Here is a 19,017-nt window from a genome sequence, read left to right on the forward strand (position 1 = left end):
AAAGCTAGACTACGACCCTTCTTCCCCCCACTATTTTGCAGAATTTTCAGTGAAAATATTCTTTTCAATATCAACATTTGACGACCTTTCATCACATTTCAACTTTACATAGAATAAGTGAAGCGAATTTGCCCACCATGACTGAAAATCACGCCACATCATCGACTGCCAAGTTTGAAACACACCCGGTTACATTTTTGTTAAATTGTGCATTCTATGTTTTTATTGATTTTTTTTTAATATATGCCTATGATTATTCTAAAGACAATCAAATTATCAAACATTTTATCGTATTATTTGATAAATATTAAACTGTTAATAGAGCGATGATTGGGCTTCTCCCAATCAGTGTTTTATTGATACTCGTATACCTTGATGTTTCAAAATCAGTCGCAGAACAATTGTCATCGAATATTTGAAATTTAATAAATATTGACAGAGTCAATATTGTATTTGTGTTTAAAAGTGAATTTCGCCAGTGAAGTGTACGTAGGAATGAGGTTCAAAGTTCAATTGATATTGTTCTAATTTTGAATGGGTTGTTGTTGAGAATTTTTCGTCTAGACGTTTATTTAATGATAGAAAATTTGAGTTTAAAAACAAATTACCCTAACTTAAATATATAGGTAAGACAGTTACACATATACATTTACTCTATGTGTTTGCTTAGCGTAATATACGGTGAAAAAAACATACGGAAAATCAATTTTCCGGTAAATACAAAAAATTAAATGAAATACTAAATTTCATTTATGTACCTGTATGGTTTTTTCAATTAAATGTGTATTTATAGATCAAGCCACGGAAAATCTATTGATTTATCATGAATAGTTTATCAGAAGTACACAGTGGTAAAATTTATAAGTCAAAATATATTTTGGATCATGTAGCTAAAATAATTGACAAAAGAAGTGCTGAAATGGTACCCAAGAGAATGTAAAAGAGTGAAAGGTAGACCGAAAGGAAGATGTGTGAAATTAGAAAAATGTGCGGGAAGAGTTGATCAAAACAGAGGCGAATGGAAGCGTATTGGAGAGGCCTTCGTCCAGCAGTGGATGGTAAATATTTGTAAATGATGATGATGATGATATATATTATGCAATAATACATATTTCGCATACATATACATACATATATTGACTTCCCATACTATATAGCATGGCTGTAGATGATTTAAAAATAATATGAACTACATTTTTTCCGATGAAATTAGGTAAAAACATACTAATTATTTTTCTCTTATCCTATTAAGGCTGGAACTTCAACATTAAAATCCGCCTCTTTCATGTGAGTCTATTTTGCAATGCCTCAGGCATTCATCCACAGAAATTTGATGTTTCCTTCTTAAGTTCTTTCTGGCTACTCAGTGATCTATTTCAGTTTAAATGAAAGAAAAATCTATTGTCATCTTTGTGATTTTATTCATTCCTGAAAAATCTTCCGAAAAAAAAGGATAAACATTTCGACATACATATCTATAGGAATTCAGATTCACCCAAAACTTTCTTGAGAAGTTTTACGTTTAACTTTACAATATATTACATAGTTCAAAAATCTTCACTGGTATTTTTCCGGGTGCAAAAATGTTTTTTTTACACTTACATATATGACTTGTACTTGATTATTGAAAACAATTGCTAAAAATACCAAGCCTTTATTTGCTCAAGTTACTCATCCAATCAAGTACTTGACAATACAATTATCTCTAGCGATGCACGTATATATGTATGTATATACAAAACTACAGCAGAAAATGTGAATATTCGTACTGTATGAGCTCATCGCTAATTTGATATTATCGATGAAGGAACGTTAAACGCTTAAAATCGATCAAAATAATGGCAACAGATAATCTAATATTGTATTGAAGTACGGACTAACTCATTTACTATCTTGAATCTACTAGGTAATTACATATATGTAATAGTACCTACATATGTACACACATACATATGCATACACATGTGTATTAATTTTATTTCGAAGTATTCCGAATAGTTGCTATCTACTACATATGAACATACGTACATATATTATTTTAAATGTACGCATGTTTATATGGTAATTCATCGTTTTTGATTGTTGGATCATTTATATTCGCACAAACTGAAATCTACATAATATATATATATATATATATATATATATATATATATATATATATATATATATATATATATATATATATATATATATATATGCACATATTAGTTAGGCAGAAATTGTTGGATCTTCCTGGTAAATATAAAATAAAAATTTGAATGCATACAGTATATTTACTTTTATTTATGCATGTTCATTTTTTCATAAATTTGAATTGAAGCTATTTTGAATAAAATGTATGCACGTTGAAAACTAACTATTGTTTAACAATAGAAAATTTATTACTAAATTTGATGCCAACCGATGATCAAGGACGAAAGTATTTCCAAATTTAGAAATATATTTATTAAATTCGAGTATTTTCAGATACTCAAACCCACCTGCATGGCCTTGTAAATCTTACATTTATTTGCAAGGCCATGCAGATGGGGTTATCTCTTATTTACAAAACGGTCGAAAACTGTTAAATTCTTAGAAGTAAAATACAAACTATCGATTATCGCTCAAATAGCATCACAATTTTATACACTTTTTTTGTGACATTTTTCTGAGAAATATGGCCTGATTTTTTTTAAACATGTATGTAACAACCTATAACCAAAATTTTCTCAACTCAAAAATCACTTCATCTATATATATAAAATTGAATGTCTGTCTGTGTGTCTCGTATAGGCTTCTTAACCACTGAACCGATTACGATGGAACTTTCAGGATTTGTTATATGCATATCTGGAAAGATTACTGTGACAAAAAATCGCCCAAAAACGGGAATGGAAACGGGAATGAGTGTCATTGCAACGCAATAATTTCAAATGTGTTCGCTGCCTGCGTTGTTTCGACAAATGGGAACGGGAATGGAAACGGGAATTGCATGCGTTATTGTGGTATTGCAACGCATGCCGGGTGCAGCTAATATTACATATTAAGTGTAAAAATAAATATGTAGGTTAAATGAAATAATTTTATTGTTTGAATGTTCTTTATATGTTCATATGTGGGGATTAGATAGTCGAAAAGGTTGATTTTTATTTATTTCAATTATTTTTTCCTTTAAAAAGTAGGAAGTATAAGTACATATGTACATACATAACCAAATTGCCAAACCACATTTGATAGTGGGAAATTTTAATATAAATGTAGGATGTGTTTATCAGTGAATGGTTTTTTTTAGAAGCTTTCCAGGGTTTTCATTACACCTGCTATTTTTCCAACAACATCACTTTTTTCAACCTAAACTATGAATTTAATTATTCAAAACGTGTTGACAATATCAAATATGAAAGTTTCGACAAATAATCTGATTGATCGCATTTAAGATTTATCACAACAGATTAACACTTTCAGTATTGAAAAGACAGATACCGCTACTTAGATACGGCGGGAAAATTCAAATTATCTTTTTCGACCTTAACTTCGATAAGATTATCAACTTGATCCACCTAGGGTCAATTTATTTTCACAAAAAACTGGGTGGGTTTTACACGTGCTTATATCAGCTCTTATGCAAGATATGCAAGCCGCCCCAAAATATAGTAGTTTATTGTCATCAGTATCTAATAAGCGAGATACACGTATCTGGTAGGTAAATAGTGTTAACTGTTAAGATAAATGGAGATAATATAACCTCTTTCTGATATTAAGCATATGAAATACATATACTCGATTAGTAGTTGCAAGTTTATATGGGACGGACGGAAGCGTTTCAAAGAGCTCACAAATTGCTAACATTCCAATATTCCTGTCGCAGAGGGAAAATGTCAAACGTGTAGGTGAGCATTTACCATATATTTTATGTGCAGTGAGTGTGGAGAGATCTAAATCGCAGTAGATTGCCCTTCGAATCCTAGAAGTATTAATCATGGACTCGAGTACTTACAGTGACGCATTGCGTGTCATTATTGCGGAAAATATCATTTTCGACTAAACTCTTTACAAAAATAATGATTTTATTATATATATATATGTGTATGTACATATATGTAAGTAAGCGTTTCAATATTGGGCCTATTCGAACAATGAACATATGTATGTATGTATTTAAAAGGCTCACTAAGTTCTTCTATTACACACACATATGTACATATGTGTAATTAATTATAGACAGATATTCTTCACTTTTTTCGTGTTGTCACTGGCTAATCCTGGTAAGATGTAATTATGTACCGTAGATAAATTATTTTTATATTATACATGTATATTTTGCATAATTTGTATGTTATTTTATATTATTTTTATTATTTTCAAGGCCTTTGTTAAAATATTCAAATAAAATACATAATTGCCAGCAGAATCGTTGCTATATAATCTACTGTTTTTAATATTGAGAACCTCTTTCGCTAGTTTCAAAGGAAAAATCAATTATTGAACAACGTACAAGACAAAATAAAATAAATAAATAAATATATAAAGACGGTAATCTGTGTGTGTGTGTGTGTGTGTGTGTGTGTGTGTGTGTGTGTGTGTGTGTGTGTCCTAACTCTCGCCGAACATAATGAACGAATCGATAAAAATCGATTAATTAATTTTTCGACGAGACGACTTTGTCGCGACTCGAACCGATCACCCCAAATAGCCTTGAATATGGGTCTAAATTGAGCTAATGGTCTCGGATTTCAGGCCAAATCCAATTTTTCATTTCGCCTTTTTTTTTAAACATTAATTGAAATATTCCTTCTCGCCATATAAAAATACGTAATTTTAATAATATAATTTAGCGAGGTTTTGAACCATTTTTTTTCTTTTCATATAAAACAATTAAATATATATTTTTAATTGAAATTATTGAAATTAATTTATATTTTAGCGATATTTGAAAAATAAAATTAATTCCAAATCACGGAATCGAACTAAGGCCCCCTCGCCCAGAACAGGTCGCTAGCCATTAGACTACAGCCTCGACAGAAAAAACGCTCTAAAATTACTTAATATTCGATTATCCTATAGAAGTATGGGGAACCAATCATTCCCGTATCTTCGGCTTTCGTCGACAATCTTTTTCGATTTCCGATTTCTTATGATCAACCATCAACCAGTATGGGGAACAAATTTTTTTTTTTTCATATTTTTCATTTTTTTTATTATTTTCAGTTTTTTCATTTTTTTTCATTTTTTACAAATTTTTCATCTTTTTCATTATTTCCATTTTTTTTTCTTTATTTTGTTTTTTCATTTTTTTTCATTTTTTTCATATTTTTCATTTTTTTCATTTTTTTTCATTTTTTTCATATTTTTCATTATTTTCATTTTTTTCATAATTTTAATTTTTTTGTGCCTTTGTCTTTCCGAAACCAATCGATTCCATATCTTTAACTTTATTTTTATTCGAGTTTCAATTTCTTTTCAAAACCACCCGTTGAAATCAACGGGCCCTACACTAGTGTTTACATATAACGATGTTTCTTCGGTAACATTTTTTCAGGTAAAATATGTATGGTACACGTAAATCGATGCGAATTCTTGGATATTTATTTGCAATGTTCCTGAAAGCATATCCTCAAAAAATACTCGGTATCTATAGGATTATGAAATTATAAGTTAAAGAACAGTAAAATAGCTCAAAATGAGTATTTTATTTATTAATTGCTCACTTGAATGGTGCGCTTCAACCAAACGAACGAATGACAAATCCTAACGACTTTTTTTGTGTCGTGTTAACAAATATAATATACAAAAGTAAATAATTCGTTCGCATTCTACGATTGATGAAAACACATCTTTAGGGATTTCAGCATAAAATGACGCAAATGGTACTAAAGTGTTGACAACTGTATTGGCGAGTGTTTGATGCCTTTTTAAATACATATGAATATGGGTCTATACATTATAGATATATTGGGCGATTATTATGTGTAGACTGTAATCGTACAAATATGTACGTATTTTTCCTTACAGCGAGGGTCCGAATATTATGGAAAATGTTGTTTTCCACTTGCCTATGCATGTATGTACATATGTAATAATTATGACATCATTCCACTCGGAGAGTCACTCTTTACGCAAACACATTATACGTAGGTTTTAATATAAAAAATATATGAAGGTTTCTCTGAAATCATGAACTTTATAAATATAATCTTAAACCTAGCCTTTAACCTATACTAGAGAACTAACTAGAGTTACGACATTGGATATCCAAATATTTTTAATGAAAAATTCAAATTTTCATGTTCAATAAGCGAGCTAAATACACGAACACCTAGATTAAATGAAATCGGATCTGCCCATACTATTTATGGAATCATTGGAATAAAAATTTGTTGGAGGTTTTTACTCAAAGAATTATGTAATATTTCTCATGAAGATGAAACATGCAGGACTATATAATGAAATAAATAATTAGGATTTTTTAATTTGATACTAATATCAATGAAAAATCAACAACGCAAAATACATCATTCAATTGGAATGTACATATATGTATATCGTATGTGTCGTAGACAATCACTATGTATCTGATAACTTAAATATCGCATAAAAATATACATACATACATACATATATGGTATATGAATAAAATTGATATGAAAATTCAAATCAGGCACAGTTTATGTATGAAATTGAAAGGTATTTAAGTTCTAAATATGCTATTTCATTCAAATGGATACGCGATTCAATAAAATTTTCAATTTTAAACGTTGTAAATTTATTTAAAAGACATCTGTCCTTGAATGATGTTTGAGCATCGAAAAGTGTGTGTAAAAGCACACAAGTTTCTACTAAATAAAAAAAATCTGCATTCACTTACAGTTACATATGAAGGCAAAATTCGTACAAGATACGTATAAATAGGCGAATCAAATAAATGCAATGGAGTAATTTTTTTCGTCGATAACTTTTGTCGTGTTTCAAAACTAAAGATTTAAATTGCGAAATATACAACATAATTAGAAAATTTTATATGCATACATTTTTCATCGATTAATGATATAAATTAAGTCTGATGTACACTTTCTATAATCTAAATTAACTTATCAAAGCTTATATTATGGATACATAACAGAAAATTCAATCCACTTGAACACTAAGGATAAGAACTAAGAAGAAACGCCATATAATCTTAGAACAATAAATTAGAATAAATGTTTTTATCTATTTTTAAAATGCAAAAATACGTTTGTTCAACAAGAATGCTTAGGTGCTGTTTATGATCGTAAAATATTTCAAAGTTGGATTAATTGTACAAAGTAATTAAATTTAAATCTAAATTATAATTAAATTAATCAAACATGTTGCTCTCTTAATTATGGCCTTACCTATACGATACTTATAATTTGTATAGGTATGTATATAGTACTGTCTGTTGGTTTTGTTCCTATTATCAATATTATTATTATTATCAAATAAAATTGCTAATGGCACAAAGTTTTGAAATGGTTTTAACATCACACATGACCAATAGTTCAAATCGACTTCTATCAAATAATGGCAGATTTTGTAATGAACGTATTGATTCGGAAGGGTGTAGAATTCATAAGGATTGAATATATGTACTATTCATTTGAATTATGTATATTTATATCACACCATAATAACGTCATGTGGTCTAGATAGAATGCCCCCCGAATATCACTAGAGACTCTTATTTACTTAGACGCCTTATCGCAGTTGATGTTTGAACAATGATAAACGTGATGTACGATGATAAGCATAGTAATGAAAAAAAAGTGTAGCAATAATAAGTTGAACACACCTTTATACTTAAACGTGTACGTTGTTCGTTTTTATATAAAAAATATTACACGCTTTCCGTGAGACCTATGCAGTCTGTAATAACTGGATGTATCCAACAATATTCCGTTATATACACATACATAGGTACTATTTATCTCTATTAGAATTGAAAGTTTTTTAGTTTAAATTAAATTACTGCTGTTTTTATATATCAACTAAATTCATTTTGTAATATAAAAAAGCGTTGATAATATAGGTATTATCTGATTTTGTGACGTGAATTGATTGGTGATAAAATTTGATATCGGTTATAATCGCATTTTGAAGACCGGCTTAGACTTTGAACATTCATTAAAATATTTGGGTCGTTTGAAACAAAAATTTTGATCAGAGAAAATGTGAAAACTGTTAGCAGTAGTTATTTATTCATTTTATCGTGACATTTCAACTAAGCCGGCTCAATCATTATATCAATCACTGAATGATTGAACTCAACCTCTTTGTATGAAAAATTTTATTGGAAAATAAAAAATGACTCATTGACCTAGAAATTTTCTAATATAATATTTTTTTTGATACTGAATGATAAAAATCCAACCCCATCTTCGTTGATAATGAGATTAGATTTTAATCAAATTTATTTTCAACTAACAAAATATAAGGATAGTGATATATATATAGTGAAAATAGTGAAGAGATTGTGAAGTTCACGTAGTTAGAAGAACGGACGATAGATGGGCGAAAGAAGTGCTCGAATGGCACCTGAGAGAATCTAAAGGGATGCAAGGAAGACCACAGGGGAGATGATAGGTAGATGAAATTTGAAAAATATATGGAATGAGAGTTGATAAAAACAGAGACTACTGGAAGCGTTTTGGAGAGGCATTCATCCAGCAGTGAGCGTCGAATGGCTGTAAATATTTATTTATTTATTTAAAGTTTGGACCATTGTAGCATTACAGGAATTCCTAATGCGCCACAATAGTCAAAAATATAACAGAAAAGAAAAGAAACAAAATAATAACTAAAGAAATTAGACATGATGAGGCGACGTAATATAACTCTGAAAAATCGATTCATCGTTTGATCCAAATAAAAAAATTGAAAACTAGATAACGAAATTCAAGGCAAAGTATCATGTGAACACGTGTTTATGAGTAGATATATATGTATATATACATACATACATACATACATACACATTTCTGAGTATAAGCTGTATTCTAGTTGGATTGCTTTCAGTAAATCGGGAATTTGTTGTATTTTATCAAATTCAATCAAATAACATTTGCAGGTTAAGAAGCCTTGAAGATTCATATATGTACATACATATATAGGTATGGCTTCATATGTATGTTTGCCGAAAATTAAAAATACAAGATATAGAGAAATGATTGAATGTATGCATTTTGAACAATAACGAATTATGGTCGAACGCAAACACTTCTCAATCATGATTCATGGTCGGCCATTTTGCATCACTCGCGCATTGGTTCGATTCTTATCATTTCAACCAATCAAAAACACTTTATGTTATCGATGAAATAATTATAACCGTTTTCGTTGGATTCGAAAAATAGTATAGGAAACATAAAAATGTCTGAGCATACGAATGACAATTATATTCAATACTGGTTTTGATAATTAATGTCTCTAAACAAACATCCAAGCACTTTTGTTATGCAAAATTTGATCAGAAAAAATAACATGCTTAGTAAAATATACAATTGAATAATTCTGACCAACTGTTAATTCAAACAATTCACCAAAGACTATTAGAGGAATGATATTTCATCTGCGAAATATCATAAAAAAAATATCACCGGAATATTTTTCTTTAACCAATATACATAAATCTAGTCAATTTCTTGAAGAACTTTCTATTCTATTGAAAGAACTTATTTTTGATTCTCCCTCTAGTGTTCTAATGACTAGCAGTTTCTAGAGACTCTCCACATTCTTCCTGGCAATATGGCCAAAGTAGGATAGAATCTTTTTTTACACGTTGTGGAGTATTTCTGAAACTGTCAGACGTTCGTACACATTTCAAAGGCATCTATGATCTAACATGTCCGTTTCTCTCTTTTTTAGCGTCTATGTCTTGACTATGGAGCCACAATGCAATGGGTATCAACAGATGAATTTTCGTTATCCTCATTATAGAACGGTTTTTCTATATCTTTGTCAGACGGAGCATCGCCGTTTTTTCTATTCCGATTTTTCTGCGGATTTATGATTGTCATTCTCCTACTCTTGAGGTCAATGCACCTAGGCAAATAAAATCTTTGAACTCCTCATACTCTTTTAAAGTATTGGACTTTAGGAAAGACTCGAATATGTCAACGAAGAAGATTTTTGTCTTGGTTTTTTTTTTATCTCTATATTAAGTAAGGATGTGTTCTAAATATAGTAATATGTTACTTTGAATATAGATATAATATATTTTGGGAATCATTGAAATGGTCAATGGTGAATCATATTAATGTTACAAGGAAGGAATGATAATATTAGTGGGGTATTATTTTCCAAATTATTTTGAATGTGACTTAATTTCGATACCTCATTGAAAAGAAAGTCAGTATAAATGCATCAAAACAATTTAAAGAAATGATTTATTTTATTGAAATCAATTACCTAACTTACACTGGAATGTATTTACAAGTATTTGGAGTGAGATTCACGCACAGGACAGTTTTCATCATTGCAATGAAGAAAACAATACATTGAACGTGTTGATACATATGTACATATGAACATACATACATTGTAAAATCGACAAAAATATGCAATACTACAAAACTAAAATAACTATAAATAGTGTAATGGTAAAAATCGTACAATTCGTCAAACAGAATTGTACCAAAGTGATATTAGATACGAAATACATATAATATTGCGAAATATATTCTTTCGAATATGTCTCCAATTATATTCATTGCGTTGTATATTTTCGGATTCAAAATATTTACAATATAACAAATCTTTATGCTATGTACAAATTTGCATACTTTTAATGATTAGAGTTTTCACTCAATCCATACAGTGCTATTATACTAAGGTACGAGTGCTGGTTATATATTTGGGGAATATACACATTTTATTCTCTCTAAAACTAGTTAGATTATATGTGCTAAAATATCTTGAGAGTATCCTTAACTTAACAAACTATATTGGTATGTAATTATTATGTACAAATTTATGAAAAATTATGTATGAATCTATGTATGTAGATGAGGTTTGATTTAACTTTGGTTTCTAGCCGCCTCAGTCATGTTATAAGTACTTATAATAAGATGTATTTTTTGTTGTTGATAATTTATAAAGATTTTTTTTGGAATGACATCGTTGGTACATTAAGTTGTACTATATTAAAAGTTATGTATATATAAAGTGAGACTCTATTTTAATAGTAACATTGCAATAAAATTAATATTCTATATCTATTACATATTTACAACTATTAAATAAGAAATTCAAAGTGCTTATATTTATGTCTTTATATAATATTAAAAAACAAGATATGAATATATTGCGAATAAAAAAAAACTTATTTTGTTGAGAACATCAATGAACATCATTAAGCGAGTACTAATTTACATTACGATTACATCTAATACCTACACATCTTTGTTATTTTATGATAAAATTGTCATGATTTTGTTACGTTTCATTAAATTACATGCAAATGAAATAATTTAATATGATTTTATTTCATTTCAGATCTTTTGAAACAAAGTGAGTTTTGAATAAATGTTCATTACTTCGAGTCAAGAGGTAAATTAAAATTTTCGTAAGTTTTTACAATGTCTAGTAATGATAGAAAGAATAATAAAAAAAGGTATAATAATAATTAATAAAGAATTAACTTGCTTAAAATCATCTCTTGAAAGTAATTTTACTAACTTATTTACAATATCGAATGTGTATAGTAGGTATAATATATAAAATCACTAAATTTAATAACAAAAATAAAACGTAATAAGTTTTTTTTTACAAAATATAAAATAAATGTACGAAAGCGTTATAAAATATGACTCAAAATAGAATGAACATGAAAATTGTGAGCAATAAATATAACATAATGAAAACTACTACTAAAACCCACCCGAATCTTTCAAAAGAATTTAGGAACATTAGTGATTTTCATTTAAGTTTTCGATTTTCATTCAGTTATTCTTTGGTCTCATTCGTTCAATAAATCAATTATTGTCATGTCTTAAATTGAAAACAATCATCCGGCGGTAAATGATAGCTATTTTAATCATATAAATGCAAGTGCTTTCATTCGATACACGTCATTAAAAAAAAGCTATACAATATTTTTAATTTTTACCAACTATAGATATATATGTAATATTCATAAGAGTATCCGAGAAATTCGAGGCTACATTTTGACACGACCCAGCGAATTCTTCTTACGTAAGAGACTACAGCTTCAGGCCGAGAGCCAATCAGAAAAGTGCTCTACACATTGTCGTAAATGGAAGAGGATTTCAACTGCTCAGAGACACCACAGTCGGTCTTTCCATGCCAATTTCGTTCGGCGAACTGTTGGCTGAATGACGACGAACCATGAACATGTTATGATCGACTCTCCTTTCGTTTTCGAACTCTTTTCCGAGTTCGTCATCGCCCATGATCTGATGATGAGCGCTCACGTCCTCGTGCAAATGGTGCCCGACGCCACTATTCATCACCAAGACTTGGTGGTGCTGATGGTGATGATGAAGCACGCTGTTGTTATTATTGGTACTGCTGTTGTTGTTGTTGATTGCTGAAATTTCTTTAGAGATGACGTTGTTGTTAAGACCAGTCGGAGACAGCAAATGTTGGCTATCTGAATGCATACCTGAAATATAAAGATTTTCAATATAAATTTAAACGTATACTAATACAGGACTTAGATTGTGAAGCAAAGTAGTGAAGATAGATGAGAAATATAGTAAAATAGTACCCAAAACAATTTTCGTAACAATACGATTCGTTTCAGGAGAAATTATACTATTTTATAAAATTGTTTCTATTTTTTTTTTCAAAAAAAGAAATATATTTTTTGTATACTATTAGATGTAATTAAAATTATGACTAGACTATATTTCTTTTACTGATGATGCTCAATTAACTGTAAATAAATATATCTAGTTATTAGAGCTGTATAAAATTGACTATGAACAACTGATAAATCAAATCCAGACCTCCCTCTGAATCTTGAGAACACGCTACTATTTAATTTTCTTAAAGAAAAACAATCAATCAATTCAAAAACATATTATTGTTAAGCGAAAGTTTATTATTGAAGGTTAAAAGAAATTTTTTATTTTGATCAAATGGTTTCTGAACACATTTGTAACCGCATTGGATATACTGCCTATGTGTATGTACATATATAGAAGAAAAAAATGTCTTATTGGACTGAAAAAGTAAAGAAAATGTATAGTGAGAGTTTTGTTGATACTCTTTTGTAAATAACTCAATTTGTTTTGCTTACTTTTTACCTATTTGTATTTGTTTTCAGCCCGACTGGTTTACTTTTGCGACAAACAAAGACGACACACAACCATAATTCAATAAATCTTCACAAGGATACGTAAACAAGGTAATACAATTTTAATTTCAGATAAAGTTCTCACCAGCAAGACTGAGACCGTTGGGACTGACATGTTGCATGTGAGCCCTCTGCAAATGGGCAATGTTGACAATGTGAGGCGAGCCGTCCATGCTGGTCAATGTGTTGTGATGAGACAGATCCATATGGTTGCTGGTATTCTCCTGGGGCGATACGCTATGCCTCTGAGAGGATAGGTTGTTCGGAGACGGAGTCTGTTGTGGTTCTCTGTCGTGATCTCCCGTAGGAGTTGCAGCCTCGTAGTAGTTCAAGCCCATAGATCCTGGGGACGTTGACAACGATGGATAGGTCTTTGTTTCGTATATTGGAAAATTGTTCACTTGAGATTGAAGACGTCTCAATTCCGAATATGCTTCCGTCACTAAAAAAAAGTCAAAGATTATTGAAAATTGTATATAATATTAATTTTATTAGAAAATGCTTCTAAGGATGAAGTTAATTAGTAGTGAGTAATTAGCAAAGAATAGTGCTAATTCTTCAGATTAAAAAGTATTACTTTTTGTGCAATCACTTAAGCCTAAGCCAGTTAGTTATTCATTTGTAAGATCCTCGCATGCATTTTTTCATAAAATACTTAATTTGGTTGTATGATTAAAAAATTTTCACAAAATTCCTAAATGCATTCAAGTTGATTGTTTTGTGAGTTTAATTTTAATTTATTTGACTTTTGCAAAACAAAAAATGTATACCTGTCTTAATGTGACTTTATTTAGTTTCATAATCAACTTTTATTCTTAAATGGAAATCTCAAATTTGTTCAAATTTAGCTTAAAAAAAACACATATTATTTAAGACATGAATACTGCTATAAGTTATTAAAAAGATAATTATTTATAATTATCTATTTAATATTTCCAAACAATTACATAAGCGTCACGTTAAAAAAATTGATAATTGACTTAAAAAAATCATAATCAACAATTAAATTCCCGATGCTCTTTTTAAAGACTACTTTATGATATACATACATACATACATATCTATTCTAAATTCATTATTAAAAATATAAACAACAATTTTCGAATGAAATTGAATATATGTACATATGTACATACATAGACATGATTAATGCCTAAATATGCTTGTCTCAAATCGTATATAATTCTATTCACTTATTTACTATTTATTTGTTTAACAACTATGATGTGAAAAGATTTCGATCACATGAGATACATAGAAGCACACTTTGCCCATAGAATCATAGTCCCATCTCGAATAAATACTACCTATGCATTGCAAATATGTCGAAACAATCCTAAATTTCGTGAATTTGGACTTAAAACTCGTATTCACATCATTTTCAATATGAGTTATTGACTCTATGTATTAATGTTATTATGTATATTATACGTACTTGTCGGCTCTAATTTGACAGTCGGCGTGTTGTTATTGGAGTTAGATGAATCAGCTTTAGAACTACCCTTAGGCTTTCGCTTTCGCGTCTGAAAAATTAACATCATATTATATAAAAATAAATACAAAACATTTTATTTGACGTAGAACTACGTATCTATTTTTAAGGTTACATATTATATCAATAGAGTGGCCAGACGTCTCGTATTTATGGGACATGTTCTGTTTTCTAACATCTTGTTCCACTGTCCCGATAAAGGTCGTAGGGACAGTTCAACGTCCCGCATTCAAGTTATTTTCGGTAAAAACTATAGTAATATATTTTGGAATATTTTTTGTACTTTGCAACACTGAAGCAGTACATGTGTGAATGTGTATTTCAGAAAAGAAAATGTTTTTGATGAATTTCTAGATTGCTATGAAACTTGCTTGCCATATTTTAGGAACTGATGAGTAGAGGTAGGATAGTCACAGTGCTATCCATTGTTCCATTGTTGTAAATCCTTTGTAAAAAAGGTTCGACAAACCTTTAACAATGCATTTACAACCTTTGAACAATACGCGGCACCTTCTGGGCCCGGTGACTACTGATGAGAATCTAATGAACCTAGTGAACAAATGAGCCCTTATATTTGTAAGTGACGTAAGTCCACTTTTCTTCATTCTGAGAAATATCTCGCAAAACATTAAATATAATGCTTTATATTTTAGAATACAGGTGTTTTGTAATGAGTTTATTCTGCTTTCCCGAGATTCTGGACGTATCTAATTTAAACTAGTGATAACAATTTGTCAATTAAGTCAAACTGAAATAGTATATTTGGAATTGAAAATTGGATTTCCGCCACTTTCAAATACAGCGGCTCAAATATTAAGTTTTTAATTGGATGTTATTGGGAAAACTACGAAGATCAAACAACTGCAGAATATCTATCTGATTAAGGAATAGAAATGAATTAAAATGACCTCGTGTATTAGTATTTTGTTCTAAAACAGTACATACATATACAATGTCTAAACAAATTAAAATAATAGAAACACCATACGATGATAAATCGACTAATTTTTCCTCCATTGATGAGGAGAAGAATATAAAAAATATTTATTAGCATAATGCAAAACAAAAATTAATAAAATAAAACAAATAAATTAAAAATAAAATATACATGAGAGACAGTGAGAGCCTATGTTGAAAATTTTATAAGATATAGTGAGGAAATGATAAGTTATAGGCGTTTAAACAATTAAAATCTGACAAAACGATTGGGGGGGGGGGGGGGGAAGTCAAACAAACAAGGCTACTGGCTATTGGCAGTGGGTGAGGTGTCACCTTATCCAAAATTTTTGGATTCTTAAATTTTAAACTTACTGGTTCATTAAAATATATTTTATTTTCAAGATGTGCCGTTTCATTGTACCTAAAATGTGAAAATATCTTTCCGCCGAAAATGTCCCGTATTTTTTTCCTAAATCTGGCCACCCAATATATTAATGATTGTCGTCACATAATATGTTGCTTTTAAAATCGATATAAATCCAAATCTTTTATATAGGAATCATATTGAAATACATATGTGGTTCAAGAATGTAATGAAATATATAGGTGACTTGCTAAATTATAGTCAGTGTATGTATATAGGTAATATTGCGTCAAAGTTGCACAGCGAAAAATTCACGATTTTCTTACCTGAATGGCATCCTTTTTCATGGATAAAGGCCTGTTTACATTGTGCAGTTTGTAATAAAGACCACAAGCGTTGCATACAGGCTCACCGTGTGCATTTCGTCGCCATAATGACGTGGTCAACGTGCAACAATTCGAGCACGACACGCCAGCACGACGGGAAGCGTGCTGTAATAAAAAACAAAAAACAAACATATAAAATCAACTCGAGACATGATGTAAAAATAAATAATTTTGAATTAAGTGTGATCACATATCGAACGTTTACTTAGTTAGACATGTGACGCGAACATACACATACATACATGATAAATTGTTGGCTAAATATTGATTTGATACATAAAATTAGTTCGATATTATTATTAAATAAACATCTATCAAATTTTAAGTTTATCGTAGTATCTTACGCACACAATATGCACAATCGTTGATGTATGATCACACTCGATGAATCATTCGTGTAAATATTTAAATTATGTAAACTGTATTTGATACGTTACCGTAGAGTTGTAATAGGCTCCGAATGGTAAGCATGCGATTCAAAATTAATAATGTTAATTAAAATCAGTGTGTATTTTTTTAATTCTACAGAGATTGAATAGATTGAGAAGAAGCTGTTAGGCGTTACTATTATATAATATATTACATACATAATATGAGACTTTTATAAGTCAACTGTAGTATATGTGGGTGCAGTATAAGTTTGTTGTTTGGAATTTCGAAAGGCGTATATTCATATATGTATAAAAAAATAATCTAATATTTTGTTAGTAGTTGGTTATGATTATAAAATATTGGTTATGATGGTGTTTATATTCTTTCAAATTGAATGTATGATATTACAAATGTTATTGTATAGTATAGTGTCGTTGGAATAACATCGGTTCGGAAGACAAATTAAGCGCAAATTGATTTTCCCATTGTGTGCTTACGATCGGAAAATGTCGTTAGTTTAACGGGAAAACTGCTTTTCTCGCAGCTGTAATAAATCACCGAAGAGACGTTAATGTTGTTTAGATCGTTCTATTGCAATACTTGTCTCGTATCTATCGTGAATGTTTAAATTTAATAATAAAACTCAATTATGTAATTACGCTATTGTTGATTTGTAATCATTACACGATCGTTTTTTTCATTTCTATAGTCTCCTATCTCCTAAATCCTATACTATAAATAGTATAGGATTTAATGAAAAATTGAATGGTGTGATATTTTGTTATGATCTAAAATGCGTTTCGACAGTGAATTATCATCATATAACATAAAAATCTTTAATTTGAAGCAAATGATTTCATGCATATGTAGTATGCAGATATTCACAATGGCCTGTAAAATGGAATGTCAATGATTTTCTAATATTTTATTACTTTTTCAGATTGTACAAGAAAAAGGCTTTGGTTCTAATGAGATAAGGCAGAATCAACTTATGTATAGTTTTGATAGGCAGCAAGATTTTTGGTCACTTACTAAATACAAAAGTGGCCAGTAAGTATTCATAACTTATGACCAAACTTATGAATCATAAGATTGGTCAGTAAAAAACAATATTTTACATTATGAAACACCACATGTGCTGAATTATTTGATTCTGGTATATACATGGTCTAAACACCACTACTATATAATCGACTAAGAGTACTTCTGTAATTTCCGTAAATGTTCTAACTAATAATTTATTTCTTGCATCTTATTTTTTTAACTCAAAGCAATATTTTATGTATATTTTCAATGTTGTATATATGTATATGTTCAAATCGTACAGTGATTTTATTTCTGATTTCAAGTTTTCTGACTATCTTAAAGACATCATCGAACTGTTCATGTGATTTTCCTTCTTTTGAATTACTATTTATTTTAAATACTAGCCCTTTTATATAAATAACTGATTACTTCACCATTTAATTTATTAACTGACCACAAACATACTGACTCATGGATACAGATCATTTATAAAACTCACTGATCACTTTGATATACATATTACTGACAAGTTACTTAGCTACAAGAAATTTTTAATTGACCATTTAAATAGAGACCACATTGGTATAGAATGATTATGACTAGGGTTACCAAATATTCAAATATATTCGAAAATGGAATAATTATTTTAAATTATTTAGATTAAGTTTTAGATAGATTAATATACTTTTAATTTTTTTAAGATAATCCTAATCAAGTACGTCAAATAGTTTCAAATGTGCGGTAAATTGAAAACAAAAAAAAAATAATTGTGTATAAAAAGTATTCGAATACACAGATTTGAGATCCCTAATTATGACGTATAAATTTGTTAAATTGTTTTCAATTTGTAATTTAATAACAAAAAAATCTACTATTAGAAGTACGTAGATGTAGTAGAAACATGTTAATACATAAAGAAAAAGTTTTTTAGCACAACGTAATGGTATCAAACGAACGAAATAAATTAAAGTAGATTCAAAACTTTATGTTACCATTATTGAAATTTTATTTAAATTTGTCATTATAAAAAAATATATAGCAAAACTACAGCTATGTATGTATAATATAATGAAAATTTAATTTGTTGCACGTCAAATGCTCAATTAGTATGCAAGTAGAA

At 29.3% G+C, this 19,017-nt stretch overlaps 1 protein-coding gene across 4 annotated transcripts in view; it reads right to left on the reverse strand.

Moving 5' to 3' along the window:
• Positions 1-10,365: 10,365 nt before the first annotated feature.
• Positions 10,366-19,017, reverse strand: part of LOC143916896 (uncharacterized) — a 66,941-nt gene continuing 58,289 nt past the window's right edge. For all 4 annotated transcript variants that reach the window (XM_077438165.1, XM_077438164.1, XM_077438163.1 and 1 more), the window contains 4 exons: positions 16,440-16,604; positions 14,754-14,841; positions 13,404-13,760; positions 10,366-12,622 (listed from right to left, as the gene is read on the reverse strand). In XM_077438165.1, coding sequence (XP_077294291.1) covers positions 12,267-12,622; positions 13,404-13,760; positions 14,754-14,841; positions 16,440-16,604 — 966 coding nt within the window. In that variant the 3' untranslated portion in view covers positions 10,366-12,266. The remainder of the gene's footprint in view (positions 12,623-13,403; positions 13,761-14,753; positions 14,842-16,439; positions 16,605-19,017) is intronic.

This window comes from Arctopsyche grandis, chromosome 9, assembly GCF_051622035.1.
Source record: "Arctopsyche grandis isolate Sample6627 chromosome 9, ASM5162203v2, whole genome shotgun sequence".
Classification (NCBI taxonomy): Eukaryota; Metazoa; Arthropoda; class Insecta; order Trichoptera; family Hydropsychidae; genus Arctopsyche; species Arctopsyche grandis.